General features: G+C 41.4%; 1 protein-coding gene and 1 pseudogene across 3 annotated transcripts in view; one reads left to right on the forward strand and one right to left on the reverse strand.

Annotated features, from left to right (window-relative positions):
* Pcca (propionyl-CoA carboxylase subunit alpha) overlaps positions 1-15,249 on the reverse strand; it is a 356,147-nt gene extending 340,898 nt beyond the window's left edge. For 2 of the 3 annotated variants that reach the window (XM_074043045.1, XM_074043044.1), the window contains exons 1-2: positions 15,091-15,249; positions 2,739-2,816 (exon numbers count right to left, since the gene is read on the reverse strand). In XM_074043045.1, coding sequence (XP_073899146.1) covers positions 2,739-2,816; positions 15,091-15,195 — 183 coding nt within the window. In that variant the 5' untranslated portion in view covers positions 15,196-15,249. The remainder of the gene's footprint in view (positions 1-2,738; positions 2,817-15,090) is intronic. The other variant, XM_074043043.1, reaches the window with a different exon arrangement.
* On the forward strand, positions 317-2,137 carry LOC109684494 (E3 SUMO-protein ligase PIAS2 pseudogene; annotated as a pseudogene).
* Positions 15,250-19,187: the final 3,938 nt, after the last annotated feature.

Raw genomic sequence — 19,187 nt, forward strand, 5'->3', positions numbered from 1 at the left:
TCAAGGGCAACCACTGTCAGTTTACTGTATGTTCTTCCAGAAAAGGCTGTGCATACTCAAGCCTATGTATACAAACAAGTTAAACCAACCTGACAACGCCTCCCTCAGCACCAACAATTACATAAGTATCAACTGCACTAGAGGATGTCAGTGGATGGTGGCACAATTACAACAATTGTGTTCAATGCTACACTAACACTGTGTCCAGGAGCTGGGTACTGAGAAGGGAGAGTGCCAACAGGACGCATACAGGCGGCAACACTGGAAAAAGAGGCAGCACCAAAACACCAAGGTGGTGTAAGTGGCAATGTTGAAGAGTTGAGGAATATGGCTTCTAGTTTTAGGGTTTCTGAGCTGTAACTGTTGCTAGGCTTCGCTGGATAGAATAAAAGTGGACACAAGCATGACCTTGTGATGAGGGTAGCACAATTACTGAAGAGCAGCTGCAGCCCTGCAGTTCAGATGACAATCTGAGAACTATATGGCACTGAAATCCAGAGTCCTGAAGGATTTTCTCATTTATCCACATCAAATCATCGGTGTTCTATTTGTAGTCCACCACCTGTAGAGCCTCATTTGCCATGGCTGGAATCCACTTACTCTTTCTGCTTTCAGTTATACTCACTTACCATTGTCTCCTGTCGGTACTGTGTTGCTTCTAACCCTGAGCCTACATTTCAGATGTAGCAACCATCTCTTCTAACTCCTCCTGTCCATTCTATGTGTAGGTAAAATCCCTGCCTTTCATAATATTGTTGATGTTCTCATCAAGCCCAACTGTTCAAAGTAGTATTCAATAGTTTCAAGAGCCAAGAGAAGTTTTTTATTTTTGCTTTGACACCTCAACAAGTAGGAAAAATATATGTATCAAGGCATTTCCTGCCTGATGATAGGAAAGATTAATGCATCCCAGTTCAAGTGACACTGCCTGGGAGACAAATCGCCCTCAGGAAGATAGCCATCCCAGTAGCGCATGTATAAAAGGACATGGGAAGCCATTTCCCTTGCCTCACTATGCACCACAGCCTAAAAGTGGAACTGACAGACAGTGCCCCTGGAATACCACACCTTCATTTATTTAGGCTGCCTTCAGCTATGCCAAATCACATTTCTAATACTTAGACATCCAAAACTGGAAAGAATTGCTCCATGTCTGTGAATCTTTTATGACAGCTCACATCAGCCATGTAATCATAGAGATAAAAAATGAAAGGTATTAGAAACCCTGATCATCCCAGAGCACTAAAGGAAAACTTACTATAGAGCCTCATAGTGAAACTGCTACAACTACTCTCCAGGTATCCTTTATATGCCATTAAGGGAAAATGAGGCTGTTGATCCCATGCAGTACAGTGACTTGTACACATCTTCAGTGTTTTGATGCTGCCCTGCATCTACAAATGAATGAGAAGAAGCCCACCTGGATATGTCCTGTGTATGACAAAAAAAGCTAACTATAAAAGTCTGATTTTATAGAAATCCTGAATGACTGTGTTGATGAAGATGAATTCAAATTCCAAGATGACAGTTCTTGGTGTCATCTTGAGGCCAAAGAAAGAAGCTATGAAAGTATCCAGCCAATTGTACACAAAAATAAAAGGTTCCAAGTGTCTTCAGTAAGCCTTGTTCAGTGACGGTAGCCAGTAAAGCAAGCAAGAAGAAGGTGGATGTGATTGATCTAGCAATAGAAAGTTCTTCTGATGAAGACCAAGACCCTCCTGCCAAAAAGAAATGCATCTTTTTATCACTACCACAAAGCAGCCCAACCAAAGATGTTCTCATGTTTCAGCCATCTTCTGCAAGGGTGTCCAGTGAGACCCATGGTGGCAGTTGATCCTGCTACCATTTCACCTTCATTAACAGACTATTCAGTATCATTCCACCACCTGCCAGTACCAAACATGTCATCGCGTCCGGACTTTCTTTACTCCCCTATTCCAGCTGCTCCTCAACACTATCCTCCTATAGTTTTAGATAGTCTCACCTTGCCCTTAACAGCACACAGTATGTCTGTCACCACCACCAGCCCCCATGAAAGCAGTACTCATGTCAGTTCATTCAAAAGCAGGAATGAGACAGGGATCTTAACCAGCAGAGGATGTAACCTAACATTCCAGACCTCATCTCATTGGACTAGTGGAGGATTCACTTGATTCTGGGAATCATTCATTGAAACTGCTCTTTCTTATATATCTCTCATCCATCAAAGTATTTTTGTTTGGTTGGTTGGCTGGTTTTTGGCAATTTGGTATTTATTGACACATCAGATGGATTCTTTGCTTTTTGAGAGCTGAATCCAGATGACTCCAGCAAGAAAGAAATGCAAGCACTTGTCTTACTCATGATATATGCTGAGTATCAGATACATTCAGTCTAATGGTGTCTTCTTGAGTAGTGGATTTCAATTTCATACACTACTAGATGGATTCTACAAATCATAATAATTTTTGTTATAATAAAGAGCAATAAAGATTATGTAAATTTAAAAAACAGAGAGAAAGTAAAAGCCAGGTGTGATGGGGTACACCTTGAAATCCCAGTTACTTGGGAGGTGGAGACAGGAGGATGATGGCCTGAGGCAGCCGTATCTGAAAAACATTAAAAGCAAAAGGTCTGAGGATGCGGCTCAAGTACTAGAAGGCTAAGCATGAGGTCCAGAGTTTAAGTCCCAGCATAACACAAACAAAATAAATAAAACATAACAATGTAGCCATTGAGAATATTTATTAAATACTCACTTTTTCCTTAGAATCAGATCCCACCGAACTGAGACTACGGGACAGTATTAGGCACGGTCTTGAACAGTGTGGAGCATGCTATTTAAAAAAAGAGAAAGTTACATTCTTAAATAGGTTTAAGATATTTGTCATGGTACTTCTAGTTTGCTTTTAGTTAAAACATTTTATCAGTCAATATATGATTCTAAGCAATAGATAAAAAAAAAAAAAAAAAAAAAAAAAAACAGTTTATCCAGTAGTCACTGGTAAAACTAGACCAAAAAATGGAGAAGGGAAAAAAAAAAAAACCCAGCAAAAGGCAATAAGTACCTCTTAGAACTTTCTAAGAGGATAATCACTCAAGAAATAAGCAACTCAAAGATACATACACTTTTAAAAAGTATGAAGCCTAAAACTGCAAAATATAACCTTTGCATAAAAGTGAAGGTAACAGAAAGATAATGTTTACTAAATAAAGCCTTTACACTACCACATAAAGAACAATGAACTGAAAATGGAAAGAAAATTAACTTTGTTGGGCTTCTACTACAAAGATTAGGCCTGGGATGTAGCTTAGCGGTAGAGCACTTGCCTAGCATGCACAAGGCCCTGGGTTCGGTCCCAGCACCAAAAAAGGAAAAACAAAAAATAATAATAATAATAAAGTCCAAGATTATTTCGCTTATTCCTTCTGGCAGCCCTGTAAGTTAGAGTATTATTCCCAATTTTATAAATGACAAATGGAATCCTAGAGGCTTAAATTTTTTCAATAGTCACAGGGCTAGGTTTTAATGAGTAGAAAATTTAAGCATAGATTTTAAACTTTCTGAATTTTTTCTTATTTAAAAATAAAAACAGTGGCACTTCCCACAATGAGATTAATGTCTACTAAAAGATGAGATTTGGGGTGAGAAAAATGACAATTTACCAAGGGGGACTGACCACTCCCTCCACGTTCAAATAAAACTTCAGTCTTCTATTGCCTTCAGCAGAGTATCTATAATTTAGAAACTTTACTGCTATAGCAAATTTAATAAAGATAATACTCCTTACCCAAAAAATCATGTGTTCACAGCCTTAGCCAACACAAAAACAAACTTCTTATCTTGGGATAAGAAACAAAAACCACCCTGGAATTTCCAAAATTTATGTCACTGCAAGGTAGCACTAGAACATTTGCTCAAGTAAACAACATACTAGACCAGCTTCCTATCAATTTTATAAAAGGGAACAAAGAGTTTGTATTTTTACTAATTCTCCTAACATTATAACCACATGCTGGTTTATTACAGTAACATGTCAAATATTCTTTTAGAAAAAGCAAAATCACACATTTCTTTAATCACTAATAAAGGGCACCTTGGGCCTAAAGGATGTGGCTCAGTGTTAGAGTGCTTGCGTAGCATTCATGAGGACCTCCAATCCCTAACGCCACCGAAAAAAATAAAATAATGATGATGACAATAACAATAACGGATATAACATTTCTAATGCAGAGTAGAATGTCTTTGAGGTGCAAAATACAATCTGCACAGAAATTTTCAATATCTGAATTCACTTTACTTGGGAAAAGCAATACCTGTGAATGTAGCTTTCCCCAGGGAGCTATCCATTTGAATCCCCTTGCTCTATTCTAGAAATGGAAGTACAGGTGACTTTTTTCCAAAGTCCCTTACTGACAGAAACTAAAAACTTCATACATGCACATGCGAGCCCAGGGGATTTATTGCAAGACATGAAGTTCATTCAAAATGAACATGGGGTCAAGAAGACAGTGATACTAATCTCACTGCTGATCTTCTCTGAGATCAACCAAACAAAAATGAGGAAATCGAGCTAAAGTCATTGATTCTGATGAGCATGAATTACCTCAGGCTATGAACTGTATCTCATCAGATGGGCTTAAGAAGAATAAACTAAGCTAAACTTGGCTCAACAGAAAACAACAACTCAGAAATTTCTAAACAGCAAGCTGTGAGGAATATTTGGGTTAACTGAAGCAATGTATACTATATTTACTCCCAAAAACTATCAATAATTTAAAATAGACTAAAAAAACTATACCACGGAGGTCTAAAACTAATTAAATCTATTACAAGTTATACCTGACCAAACTGTAAAAGACGTACCAGTATGCCTAACTGAGCAAAATGGGTATTTTTTAATCTTTTTATTACTATAGTTCTTAAGACCTAAGAGACTTTTTTGTCACCATTATCAAAAAAGAAAACATACAATTGTACGCTTGTGAATTTGCAATAATGTAGCTCAAAGTTTTAAAAAGCATGGAGATCCCTGGTTAGCCATTAACTAAAAGTGTGTCATTAAAGCAGACCTGTAACAGAAGTACCCAGGAAAAATAAGTCAGAGCCCTTCCCACTGCAAGTCTGAACTAGTCTGCAGTCAAACCCATAAGGCCTCAGTTTCTGTTTACTCCTGGCAGACCTTCACAGAAGTTTGAAAATGAAGAATTCAGACAGTCAGGCATGGTGGTACATGCCTATAATACTGGCTACTCAGGAGGCAAAGATTCTCAAGAGGATCAGGATTTGAAATTTGAGTCAGCCTTGGTAAAAAGTTAGCAAGACTCCATCCCAACAAACAAGACAGACATGGTGGTGCATGCCTGAGATCCAAGCTATGGGGAAAGCATATATAGGAGAATAGCGGTCCAGGCCACCCTTCCCCATCCCCTAGGCAAAAAAGCAAGATCCTATCCAATACATAACTAAAAAAGCAAAAAGGGCTGTGGGCATGGCTCAAGTGGTAAAGAGAGTACCCAACTAGCAAGCACAAGGCCCTGAGTTCAAAACCCAAATTCCAGAATGATAAATACAAAAGATATGCCTATCCAGCGCCACTGGTTCCCTCCTATAATCCTAGCTTCTTGAAAGGCTGGAACCAGGATCACAGTTCAAGACCAACCTGGGGAAAAAGTTCGAGAGAACCCCCTCTCAAGCAATAGCTGGGCACAGTGGCACATGCCTGTCATTCCCAGCTGCACAGGAGACTGATTTGGGAGGATCGCAAGCAAGCCTGAGCAAAAAAGTTTGCAAGACCTCATCTCAATGGAAAAAAGTTAGGCATGGTGGCGTGCACCTACCATCCCAGCAATGGCTAGAGGCATAAAAGCATAAAATAGGAAGATCATGGTCTAGGTCAACCTGGGAAAAAAAAACCCTAGGTCCAAAAGAACCATAGCAAAAAGGGCTGGAGGCATGGCTTAAGTGGTAGAGCACCTGCCTAGCAAGGACAAAACTTTTTCAAACTCCAGTGAAAATCAGAGCCCAATGAAAATCAGAGCTTTCAAACCCCAGTATCACCGGAAAAGAAAAAAAAAAAAAAAAAAGGAAGAGGGAGGGAGGGAGAGAGAAACAAAGAAAGAAAGAAACTTCTAACAACAAAAGTTCTGAGGATGCTGGGCACAGTGGTTCACACCTGTAATTCCAGCTACTCAAGGCTGACACTTGAGGATCGCAAGTTCAAGGCTGACCTGTATGACTTTGTGCGATTTAGCAGTAAAGTGCTTACCTAGCATGCACAAGGCCCTAGATTCAGTCCTCAGTACTGGAAAAAAAAAAAAAAAAAAAGTATGAGGAAAACTTTTTACTCAGCTCCATTTATAGTGACTATTGACACTGTCACAGCCAAAAAACAGAAAAGCTAATGAAAGCAAATTGACATCCCAAAACCATGTTGCCACTGGTTCCCTTCCTCAGGAAGAAGAATTTCCTTTATTTTCCACACTTACAAAAGAAATGCCAGCTAACAGCATGGCATATGGTAAGTGCCATGACTCTCACTCAAGAGTCACAGGCCTGGACTAACTCTTAGTTCCACTACCTTATAACTACAAGACAAGGAGCAACTCACTTCTCTAACTCCCAGTCTCCACCTAAAAAAATGTAGGTCACAATACCTCCCTGCTTTCCAAGAGAGTTGTTAAGAGGATCAAATTGAGTCTTTACAAATCATGAAGTGCTAAAAAAAAAAAAAAAAAGTAAGGTATTACACAAAACTAAGTACAAAAACAGCTTTGCCCTTCTTACAATTATGCTAGAGCCACTGGGACTAAATTAATGAGCTAATAAGAGTCTTGGTCTAGACTCTGGCATTTCCTAAGTGTGAAGTGAGGACAATACTGCTACCTATTTAGGTCACAATACTGCTATGAGCACCACAAAATATCTAGCACATTCTAAACTATATTATAGTCAGCATACAATAACAGCCCCCAAAAAAGGGGTGGATGGTGCAACCTTTAAATAAACTGGACACATGACTTCTAGCCACTGAAAACAGGGAAACAAATATCCCTAAATTTATATGCTAAAAAAGTGTCTAACTTCACTTTGGAGATGGGGCCTCACGGTAGGCAAAACTGTTAAATCCATTAGCAATAATCTTGAAGGACAATTTAAACCATTAGTTCTGCCAAAACCAAAACAATGGCTGCTTTTACTATATGGCCTTCAGGTGAATAACACTAAAACATTTCTGTTAAAAAGTTAATTCAGCGAAAAAACTTAACCTTGGTGGAAAGGCATAGGAGGGAGAATGTGGTGCAGATTCTGTGTGCACATGTATGTAAATGGAAAAATGAGACCTGCTGAAACCGTCCCAGGAATGGGGGGAGGAAAGGATAAATGAGAATGACGGAGGGGGTGAGTTCAAGTATGATATATTTGATATACTGCAAGAACTTTTATAAATGCCACAATGTCCCCCAGCAATTTTAAAAAGGGAAAACTGAGTTAATGGAGCATAAGATGATCTTACCAAGATAAAAGTAAACAGGAGTCAGTGCTTCATTTCTAAACTTCTAGACAAAGGAAGGGCCTCTCCTCCATGTTTCATGACATGTTCAGAGGCATCACTTGAGTATTGATTTTAGCATTTTAAAAGACCTTCTGAGAGATGAGCCCTTTCTAAACACAGAGTCCAGATCTGGTCATCAAGTACTGCTTTTCTTTCACAGATATTGACTGTTTTGGTCTTCAGGACCCCAGCAGCCATTTCAATCTTCACTGGCAGCCAAAAGCTAAGTTGAACACCTCATATATGGGAGGGGTGGTCAAATCTCAGTATATTCCAGGCTCTGCCTCTATGATAAGCTAGACCACCAAGAAACTGTATGCCAACTCTAAAACTTCATCATGCCCACCTGACTTCCACCAGACCATTCTTCCCAGCCACAGCAGATATTGCAGACCCTCCTCACCAAGCTGTGTGGCATCCTGTAGCTGCTGTGTTGAGGCCTTGTGGCTCACACCTGCTCTCTCATCTTGACAATTTTCCACAACCACCCAGGAGTTCTCCATCAAGCCTAGAAGCTACCTCTTCCAGCCCACAGTCAAGGATTAACATAGGACAGGGTTCAGAAGGTCAGTCCCCTCACCTCAAGGTAAAACCAATCCAGTATAACAATCTGTGCTCTAGAGCTGCCCTATCCAACATGGTAGCTACTAGCCACCTGCAGCAACTGAGCACATGAAGTGGGCCTAATTCCAAGTGGTCCAAATTCAGAGGTGCTCTAAAACTAAATTACACACCAGATTTTGAAGATGTAATACCTGACAAATAAAAATCACAGGAGGCCACTGTTTTGGACTAAGCCAAACAGAGCAAGCTAAAAATCAAAGTCACTCAAGCTAAAAATCCAAGCTAAAACTGTTTATTTGATCTTCCCAGAAATCAGGATTTGAGAAAGTCAAATTTCCCCAACAGGGCAGTTTTAAATGCCATAATAATGAAGGACTGAAAAATTACTTAAGTTCTCCAGACTTAATACTCACCCAAATAAAGGTAACCCTAAGTAACCCACTGTTAACTAGCCAGTTATTCTTCTATATTCTGTCTCCCTGTCTCAGCCTTAAAAGGAAAATAACTCTGAAAGGATTTTTTTCAATTCTTATTTGTGCTTTCTTCAGCCCTTTGCAGTCTCTAAACCAACCTCCTCTCCTCAGCTCGTTGGAAAGCTGATTCTAGCTTATAGAATGAAATGCTGACTGTTCTAGAATCAAGAATTATTGTCATCTTCACTGAACTAGTAAAGTATACTTCCCAGAGATGATTATATCATGAGGGTTCTGACCTAATGAATGGATTCAAAATCTGAACAGACTATTGGGAGGTGGTGAAACTGTGAAAGGTGGGCCCTGGCTGGAGGAAGTAGATCAATGGGACTACATCTTGCCTTGAGCTCCTTATAAGGGGCTCTGTTGTGATTCCTGTCCACCATGTGAGCTGTTCTGCCAAGCACTCCAAGCCATAATGGAATGAAACCTCTGTAACTGTGAGCAAAATAAACCTTTTCTTCCTTAAGTCATTTGTGTCGGGTATTTGGTCACGGTGACAAGAAAGTAACTAATATATCCATCATTTCTTTATTATTATTATTCCTTATAGAGCACCTACCACTATTCAAACCTATCTATTTATGTGAACACTGTCAGTCTCCTGTTCTCAAATACAACTGCAACAAAGGCAAAAAGTATATGAAATGGTATCTGTTGTACACTAGGATAAAGGGGTCAAATGGTGGCCCCCAGAGAAATGCATCCATGTCTTGGAACCTGTGAAAAGGGGTGGTGGCAGTTGTGATGAAGGTAAGCATCTTGAAATGAGATTATCCTGGATCCTGTCATAGCCCTAAATCCAGTCACACATATCCTTATAAAACAGAAGAGGAGAAGACACACAGGGAGGAGGAGGAAAAAGCCATGTGAAGACAGAGACTAAGACTAGAGTGATACTGCCACATCCAAAGGAGGCCTGGAGACAACAGAATCTCAAAGAGGCAAGGAAAAATTCATCCCTAGGGCCTTCAGAGGAAGGGTGGCCCTGCTGACACCTTGATTTCAGACTTCTACCCTCCAGAGCTGTGAGAGAATGAATTCCTGTTGTTTTAAGCCATTATGTTTGTAGTCATTTGTAAGGCAGTCCTAGGAATCTAATAAAGTTTCCTGAATAAAGAATACCAAAGAGAATAGACAACGTGGACACCCTATTAGTTACATCACCCACACAAAACTACAAGTCTGTATCTTTGAATATTTTGTTTGTAAATTGGGGTTTTTGTAGTACTGGGGTTTGAACTCGGCCTTCAGCTATGCTCCCAGCCCTTTTTGCTTTAGTTTCGTTTTCAGATAGGGTCTTGCACTTATGCCTGAGGCCAGACCTGGGCCTCCATTTTCCTACCTCCACTTCCTGCCGACGGGGGATTACAGATATGTACCACCACACCCAGCTTATTTTCTAACAGGGTCTCACTATATTTTTGCCTGGCCTGGCCTTATGCCCTAATCCTCCAATCTCTTACCTCTCTCATAACTGGGATTACAGGAGTATACTACCATATCTGGCCCACCTTCAAACTTTTTTTAAGATTCACTTTTATTTTGATATGATATTGGTCCCATCAGATTGTGGTCTTTCCTGTTTTAATGAAAATGTCAAAAGGCATTTGAAGTAAATTAAGAAACTTTTAAAAATCATGTAATATCCTTGGTCTTTCAAAAAGGTTATTCCTGATTCAACTATTAGAGTATTTTCAAAACAAAAGCAATACTTTTGCACACAATACTTAATCATGCTACTGAAATTATTCTCATTCACGACCAACAAAGTTATCAAATTATTTCACCAATCTTTATATTTTATTCCTTAGCCTTTCTGTACCTAGGGCACGGTAAGGACGTATGTCTCAATTTCTTCTGGTCTTCTCAGTATATATCATAGGGCTTGGGACTCAGGAGATGTTCCCTGAGTACTTTCTGATGGACAGATGGCTACATCTCTACACATACGAATAAATGCAAACTATTTCTAATAAGTTCTTCCCTTGTGCTATGGTTTGGATCGGAAACGTCCTCCAAAGGCTCATATATTCAAGGCTTGGTCCCCAATGTAGCAGTATTCAGAGGAAGTGATTGGATCATAGGACTATGACATCATCAACTGATTGATCCATAATATTGAAAGGTGACAGAAACAGGATTTAGGACCTAGTTGAAGGAGGTGAGTCCTTGAGGGTGTGCCATGGAAGATGTATCTTGTCCCCAGTCTCTTTCCTTCCTCTCTCTCTCTCTCTCTCTCTCTCTCTCTCTCTCTCTCTCTCTCTCTCTCTCTCTCTCCCCACCTCCCCCTCAGTGCCGTCCCCCCACCCATCCACCTAAGGTGAACCACTTTACTCTCCCTCATGCCTCCTGGCTTTATGATGTTCTGCATAACCACAGGCCCAGAAGCAACAAAGCCAAATGACCAAGAATTGAAACCTCTGAAACTGTGAGTCAAAATAACATTTCCTACTTTAAGATGTTTTTCTCAGGTTTGTTTTTTTTTTTTTATTTATATGTGCATACAATGTTTGGGTCATTTCTCCCCCCTTCCCCCTGCCAACTCCCTTACCCCCAACTCCCTCCCTCACCCCCCCCAACCCCTCGCTACCAGGCAGAAACTATTTTGCCCTTATCTCTAATTTTGTTGAAGAGAGAGTATAAGCAATAATAGGAAGGACCAAGAGTTTTTGCTAGTTGAGATAAGGATAGCTATACAGGGAGTTGACTTACATTGCTTTCCTGTGCATGTGTGTTACTTGCTAAATTAATTCTTCTCAAAGTAACCTTTTCTCTAGTTCCTGGTTCCCTTCTCCTATTGACCTCTGTCGCTTTAAAGTATCTGCATTAGTTTCTCTGCATTGAGGGCAAAAAATGCTATCTAGTTTTTTGGGTGTCTTACCTATCCTCATACCTCCCAAGTGTGCTCTTGCTTTATCATGTGATCAAAGTCCAATCCCCTTGTTGTGTTTGCCCTTGACCTAATGTCCACATATGAGGGAGAACATATGATTTTTGGTCTTTTGGGCCAGGCTAACCTCACTCAGAATTATGTTCTCCAGTTCCGTCCATTTACCTGCAAATGATAACATTTCATTCTTCTTCATGGCTGCATAAAATTCCATTGTGTATAGATTCCACATTTTCTTAATCCATTCATCAGTTGTGGGGCATCTTGGCTGTTTCCATAACTTGGCTATTGTGAATAGTGCCGCAATAAACATGGGTGTGCAGGTGCCTCTGGAGTAACCTGAGTCACAGTCTTTTGGGTATATCTCCAAGAGTGGTATTGCTGGATCAAATGGTAGATCAATGTCTAGCTTTTTAAGTAGCCTCCAAATTTTTTTCCAGAGTGGTTGTACTAGTTTACATTCCCACCAACAGTGTAAGAGGGTTCATTTTTCCCCGCATCCTCGACAACACCTGTTGGTGGTGTTGCTGACGATGGCTATTCTAACGGGTGAGGTGGGATCTTAGCATGGTTTTAATTTGCATTTCCTTTACGGTTAGAGATGGTGAGCATTTTTTCATGCCGTTTCTGGCCATCTGAATGTCTTCTTTTGTTTTCTCAGGTATTTAGTCACAGTGACAGAAAACAGACTAGAATACCTTGGTTTAACAATGTTCTACTGTCCTGGCTCCTCTCAAACCATTGCTCAAAATCCTGTTATTTGTTTTACCTTCTTCCAAATCCTAATGGATTATAACATGAAGCATTTATTCCATTAAATATTAACTCACCACTATAGTCTTGAAGGTTCAGGAAGTGCTTGGATCATGAGGGATCTGACTTCATCAACGGGCTAATCCACTAACGGATTAAAATCTTGTCCCAGGCCTCCTTTTTCTCTCTTTCTCTCTTTCTCTCTCTCTCTCTCTCTCTCTCTCTCTCTCTCTCTCTCTCTCTCTCTCTCTCTCTCCCCCTCTCTCTCTCTCTCTCTCTCTCCTCTCTCTCTCTCTCTCTCTCTCTCATCTCTCTCTCTCTCTCTCTCTCTCTCTCTCTCATCTCTCTATCTCTATCTCTTTCTCTCTATGCTTCCAACCCAGGCAAGAAGTTCACAAGACTCCATCTCAACCAACAGCAGGGCACAGTGGCACCCACCTGTCATCACAGTAATGGCAGGAAGTGTAAAATATGAGGATCATAGCCAGGCCAGCAAGACCCTACCTTCAAAATAACCAGAGCAAAAATGGCTAGAGGCATGGCTCTAGCCATAAAGTGCTTGCCTAGCAAGCACAATGCCCTGAGTTCAAACCGCAGTACCACAAAAAAAAAGTTTTAATCATTTAAACAACTCCTTTTCCTGTACTTTCTTGACAAAAATGTCACCAACTTCCCCCTTTATTTAGAAAAGGGTTATTGCAGGTTTTTATCTCTGTTCTGAACAGAACAGAAAGAAATTCAATGAGTAGCTGAATAAATAAATACATAAGTATCCACATATACTACACCAGAAACTAGTTTCTATAATAGTTTTAGATCTTCTTTCCCAAACGATTTGTCAGAAATTTATCAAAGTGTTAAAAAAAAAAAAAAAATTTGCCTCTGGACAATTCTAAAGTACTCAGTTATGCTTAACTATTTTTTTCAATGTTTGCTGATTAGAAGTGAACCATATATTTCAAAATACTGATCAGTAAACACGGAAAAGAATGGTCAAGCATTCAAACTCTGTGAATGCACCGCACAATGACACTGCCATTCAAATGAGATGCAACTTTTAACTGGAAAAGCAAAGCTCTAGAATCCCTCTGTGTCCAAGGTTCAAGTTCTACCTCAGCCAATTGTATCCTTAAGTCACCTAACTGCTCTGAGCTTTGTTTCCTCATCTGTAAAAGTGGGATTTTTGACCTACTTGCTCCATGGATAGCAAATATATAAATATGAAAAGCACATAAGGAATGTAAAGGTTCAATAAACTGTAGCAATAAAGGTTCAATAAAACTAGCCAGTGAATCTAGGCAAAGGAATATTTGGTGTTTTAACAGAATGTGTTTATAAAGCTGTTACATAAAACAATACTCTTAAGGTGAACTTGGCCATATACAGTGCAGGCCTGTAATCCCAGCTACTCAGAAGGCAGAGATCAAGAAGACTGCAGTTCGGTCAACTCAGGCAAAAAGTTACTGAGACCCAATCTCAATCAATAAGTGGGTATGGTGGTACACACCAGTGATCCCAGCTACTCAGGAGGCTGTACTGTAGGTAAGAGGACTGCAGTCTGGGACCTGTCTGGGCAAAAACAGAAGATTCTATTGGAAAAAAAACTAAAGTGAAAGGACTATGGGTAGGCCTCCAGTTGTAGAGGGCCTGCTTAGCAAGCTTGAAGCCCTGAGTTCAAACTCCAGTATCACCTAAATAAATAATGAATTCTACATATATCACCTAAAAATAAACAAACCCTGTTAACTGGCTAAAAGAATGGTCTGAATTCTCTAGTCTGGAATTAGCTGTCTATTTTCCATCTAACCAAAAGGTTTGCAGAAGTGGAGGAAAGGACTGATGGAAGGGACTCAAATCTTCAAAAGGTGCTGCTTCAAGCCGGGCACCAGTGGCTCATGCCTGTAATCCTAGCTATTCAGAAGGCAGAGATCAGAAGAATAACAGTAGGAAGCCAGCCCAGGCAAATAGTTCACGAGACCCTATCTCAAAAAAAAAAAAAAAAAAAAAAATCCCAAAAAAAGGCCTGTTGGAGTGGCTCAAGGTGTAGACCCTGAGTTCAAACCCCAGTACCGCCAAAAAAAAAAAAAAAAAGGAAAAGGAAGCTTAACAAGCACACTGAACCAGCTGCAGGCAGATTTCAGGAGGCCTTCGTTTTTAAGAATTTGTTCAAGTGACTTCATAAACCCTATTAATGAAGTAAGTTAGGCAGTCCATAGACAGAAATTACAAGAGACTCCATATGGAAGTGAAAAAGAAGTACGTCCAACACACTCCAACCTGTAGATCAAGTGACCACCACGACCCCGAGGGGCCATCAGTGCGGTGATGTCTCAAATCAGGCTAACCACCCCTAGAAAAATAAACTCCCGATGCATTTCACACTCGGTGCACCGGTGTGCCATGCAACCGACGAAGGCTCTCAGGCCACTCATAAAACCTCTCGGCAAGCCTGACCATTATCACAGTACGATGCTGGAAGAAGTTAAGATAAGCTCCCAACCCCAACTCCACTTGAACAGCAATTCACAACGCCCTTTCCAAGCAGCGAAAAGGTGCGAGGGAACGCGCAAGTATTAAGCACCTTGAAAGCACGCGTGGAAACCGAACCCGGCCAGTGCCCGAGGCGCCCGCCGTCACACGCCGGGGCGAGCGCGGAACACGCCGAGCCGCCTCCTCGGGTCTCCACCCTCCGCGGCCCTCGGGAGCTCCGCCGCGAGGAACCCAGCACGCGGGGACGGTGGGAGGGGACGCGAGTGTCGCCAGGGAAGCGCGGGCGGCGGGACCGAACCGACACTCCCCGGCACTGCTACCGAAAGGGTCGGCGGGATGGACGCCGGGTGAAGCCCAGGCCCGCAGGGCCGTCCCTGCTTACCCTCAGGGTCCACAGCACCGCGCTCCACATCAGTTGCCGCGGTGGCCGCCGCCCGCGCCGGCCGGCCGCGACCCGCGACACAGCCCCTACCAAAAGCCCCGCCATTGTCGCCCCGGCCGACCCGTGCTCCGCTGACCTCTCACCCCGCTGAAAGGGGCGGAGAAGGGGAGCGCCCGAGCTTCGGCCAATCAGGAGCCTGAGATTCGAAGCCCCGCCCCCCCCGTCGCGTGGGCTGGGGCGTGAGGCTGCTGGGCACTAGCTGGTGGACTGGGGCTGGATCAAGCGCGCTAGGACCCGGAGGGAACGGGCCGGCGGAGCGTGTGGCCGCGAGCTGAGCTGGAGGCCACCGGTCGGGGAGAGTTGCGAGGCCTGCTGGGATGTACCCTGCGTACTGCTTCAGCAGACCTACATTTGCCAACCTTGTGTCATCAGTTCCCCTTTTTATCTTTTGCAGGAGTATTTTACAGCAAATCTCAGCTAATCATCTCACCCGTGAACGCCTGAAAATTCAATTAACTACACAAAATGCTATTAACTACTTTGCCTCTCCTACAAGTCACCTTGAGAGAATTACAAAACTAGGAATGACCTGGAGTAGGTTACAGCACGGTCAATTGAGACATAAGCAAATATTTGGGAATATCAGAGAAGCAGGAACTTAAGTGACAAATGAAAAGAATTATCTGTGTCACAGATTTCTCACCTAGGTACCTGGAGCTGAATCCATTTCTGTTAGGTTCCTGGCATTCTTGGGGCAGGCAGAAGATCCCAGGTTGGCACTGAAACCAGACCCCCTGATTTATGACTGCTTGCCCAACTCCTTTGATTGTTTCTCCACTTGAAAAACACATCAGAAACTTCCAGTTACCCAACTAGCCAGGCATGTTGACCTGTTCCATCTGGTGATCACAGATAATCAGACCAGAAACTCGCTCCCTCCCCCATGGCTTGGCCCCTCCTATAAAGCCCACTACCCATTTTCAGCCAAGCCGCTGCACTCCAAACCCGAAAGAGTGACAGTCCTGCAGTCTGGATCCCAATAAATCTTTCCACACGTGGCATGGTCTTTATTCGGCACTATCTTACAATTTCTATCCAGAAAACCTGCTATTCTTTTTTCTTTTTCTCCCACTATGGTTAATTCAGTGGAAGAGCACTTGAGTTTTGGCTAATGAAATGTGTGTAGAAATGCAATACACCCCTTCTAGTTTTGGATCATAAAAGTATCCATGAAATCTTCCATGTCCCCCTTTCTCCTCCCAGCTGTCCAGACTCCTAATGTCAATAGAGACTGATGGTGAAGGAAGGCAAATCCTTCTCACCTTTCCACACTGAACTGTAACATAAACAGAAAATCAGCCATTTATTTTCTGAGGCAATTAAGATTTGTGGATTTCTAGAACAGTCTTCCCAGCCTAGTGCAGTGCTAATAGAAGGGAAATTAAATAGAAGAGATTGTTAGACATATTAGAAGGAAAAAGGTAAGAATTAAGAGCAAGGATGATCTCTCTCTCTGAAAATGGAGAGAAGGAAGCCATAAAACTAAGTTATATAATTCATAAATGTTGAAAATGAGGACTGGAGGTATGGCTCAAGCCTTAGAGCACCTGCTTTGCAAGTGCAAAGACCTGAGTTCGCACCCTGGTACCACCTACCACCACGGTAGGTGGGTAAGGGGATGTTAACAATAAAGAACTCTTCTCTTCCAAATCCAAATGTGATAAATTAATATAACAAAATTAAACCACTGCTTAAAAACTGTCAGAATGCAAACATACATTAACAATGTGAAAAACAATATTTATTGCTATGAATAACAACCAAGGCATCTAAAAATGTAGTGAACATTCCTTCTCCAAGACAGAATCAGCATAGGGACCAGCAAACATTTTCTATAAAGGGACAGAGTAAATATTTCAGGGTTTCAAAGCCACATACCTCTTTACTGCACAGTTGTTTAACAATTCTTTACTTTTTTTTTTTTTTTAAAGACTGGGAGAGCCAGGAACATGCCAATAATCCCAGCACTGGGGAGGTTGAAGCTGCAGAAGCATAAGTCTAAGGACAGCCTGTGCTACATAGCTAGACCTTATATTAACACCCTCCCCCCAGAAAAGCACTAGATGTATAGCTCAGTGTAAAGGATTTGTCTAGAATATGAGAAGCCCTGGGTTCAATCCACAGCATGGAAAAAATACATAAATAAATAAGCAAACAAGCAATAAATAAAATTTTGAGTTTTTAGCTCAAAAGCCTTTATAAAAAGTGACCTGAGCAGATTTGGCCCAGGTATAGTTTGCAAACTACACCTGAGCCAAGTGGTCTGGAGTGGAATTCCTCCAAATGTAGTCCAAGAATCAATGCCAGTCTGCATACTTTTATAATTCTGTGATGAAATAGAAACACCTGTATTCTATAGAGCTGTGATAAGATAAATGCTAGGGTAACTATGGTTGAAAACAATTAATTGAATATGTCAAAATAGCAAATAGGATTTTGAATGTTCCCAGCTCAAAGAAATGGTATATGTCTTAGGTGAAAGATACACCATTATCCAATCAAATCAATATAAATTGTATGTATGTACTGAAATACCACACTATACTCCATCAATATGTACAATTACTGTCTGGGCACCAGTGGCTCATGCCTGTTCTCCTAACTATTTGGGAGGCAGAGATCTGGAGGATCAAGGTTCAAAGCCAACCTGGGCAAATAGTTCACAAGACCCTCAAAAATACCCAACATAAAACAGGGATGATGGAATGGCGCAAGTGGTAAAGCACCTGCCTAGCAAGCACAAGGCCCTTAGATAAAGCCCCGGTACTGCCCCCCCAAAAATATAGATAGATAGATAGATATACACATGTACAATTACTATGTGTTTATATATACATATATATGTATATATGTGTGTATATCTATCTATCTATCTATCTATCTATCTATATATATATACACACACATAAATGACTGTGGCTGTAGCTTAATGGCAAAGGACTTGCTAGAGACCCTGGGTTCAAGGCCTAGTACCATATATAAATAAATAAACAAATCAAAATTTAAAAGTACATATTATCTGGATGTAGAAGCACACATCTCTAGTCTTAACTACTCCTGGAGGCTGAGGCAGGAGAATCACATAAGTTCAGTAGTTCAAGACCAGTCTGGGTAACATAGTAAGTTATTCTCTCTTTCTCTTTCTCTCTCTCTATAGATAGATAGATAGATATAATTTTTTTAAAAGCTCATAGAGTTTTTTATTAATTATTCATTTATTCACATGTGCATACATTGTTTGGGTCATTTCTCCCCCCCCCCCCGTCCCCTCCCTAGACATAATTTTTAATTAAAAACTGATAAATGCTACTCTTGGTTTCAGAATTTATCCCAGCAGAGCCCCTATAACCAGCACTTGGAGCACTGGGGCTAGCCTGCAGACCACACTTTTCATCATGCTGGTGTCAAAGGCCTGTGTCAAGTTTTTGGTTTGTTTTTGGTAGAACTGAGGTTTAACTCAGAGCTTCTCACTTGCAAAGCAGGCACTCTACTGCTTGAGCCACACCTCCAGCCCATTTTGCTCTGGTTAACTTGGAGATGAGTTCCCTTGAACTATTTGAGGCTGGCCTCAAACTGAGATCCTCCTGATCTCAGCCTCTCAAGTAGCTAGGATTACTGGTGTGAGCCACCAGCACCCGGTTATGTGTCATGTTTTATGAGCATCCACCATCATTTCAACACCTTTCTTATAGTGGAGTATTTCCCACATGATGAGTCTTGCCAAGATAGAACAGAAATTTGCTTTGTCTTCCTCCCTTGCAGCTAGGGTTCAGACAATTGACCTAGCTGCACAAGTAGCTGCATCCTACAGTGACCTTGACTCAAGACAGCAAGGTGATGAAGCGGTAGCAGAGATTCTGGCATTGAGTGCCCACATGAACTGGGGTCTTTGCTGTGGTCTTTGAGGAGTAATGGGGCATTTTTTTTTCCTCTGCTATGTATTCTCTCACTTGATGTTTAGGCCCTTCGAAGTGCTTGTTAATCTTTCCTAATAGATTCCATTTTTATCTAAACTAGCTAGACTCTTGTTTGCTAAT

This window comes from Castor canadensis, chromosome 10, assembly GCF_047511655.1.
Source record: "Castor canadensis chromosome 10, mCasCan1.hap1v2, whole genome shotgun sequence".
In the NCBI taxonomy this organism is placed as follows: Eukaryota; Metazoa; Chordata; class Mammalia; order Rodentia; family Castoridae; genus Castor; species Castor canadensis.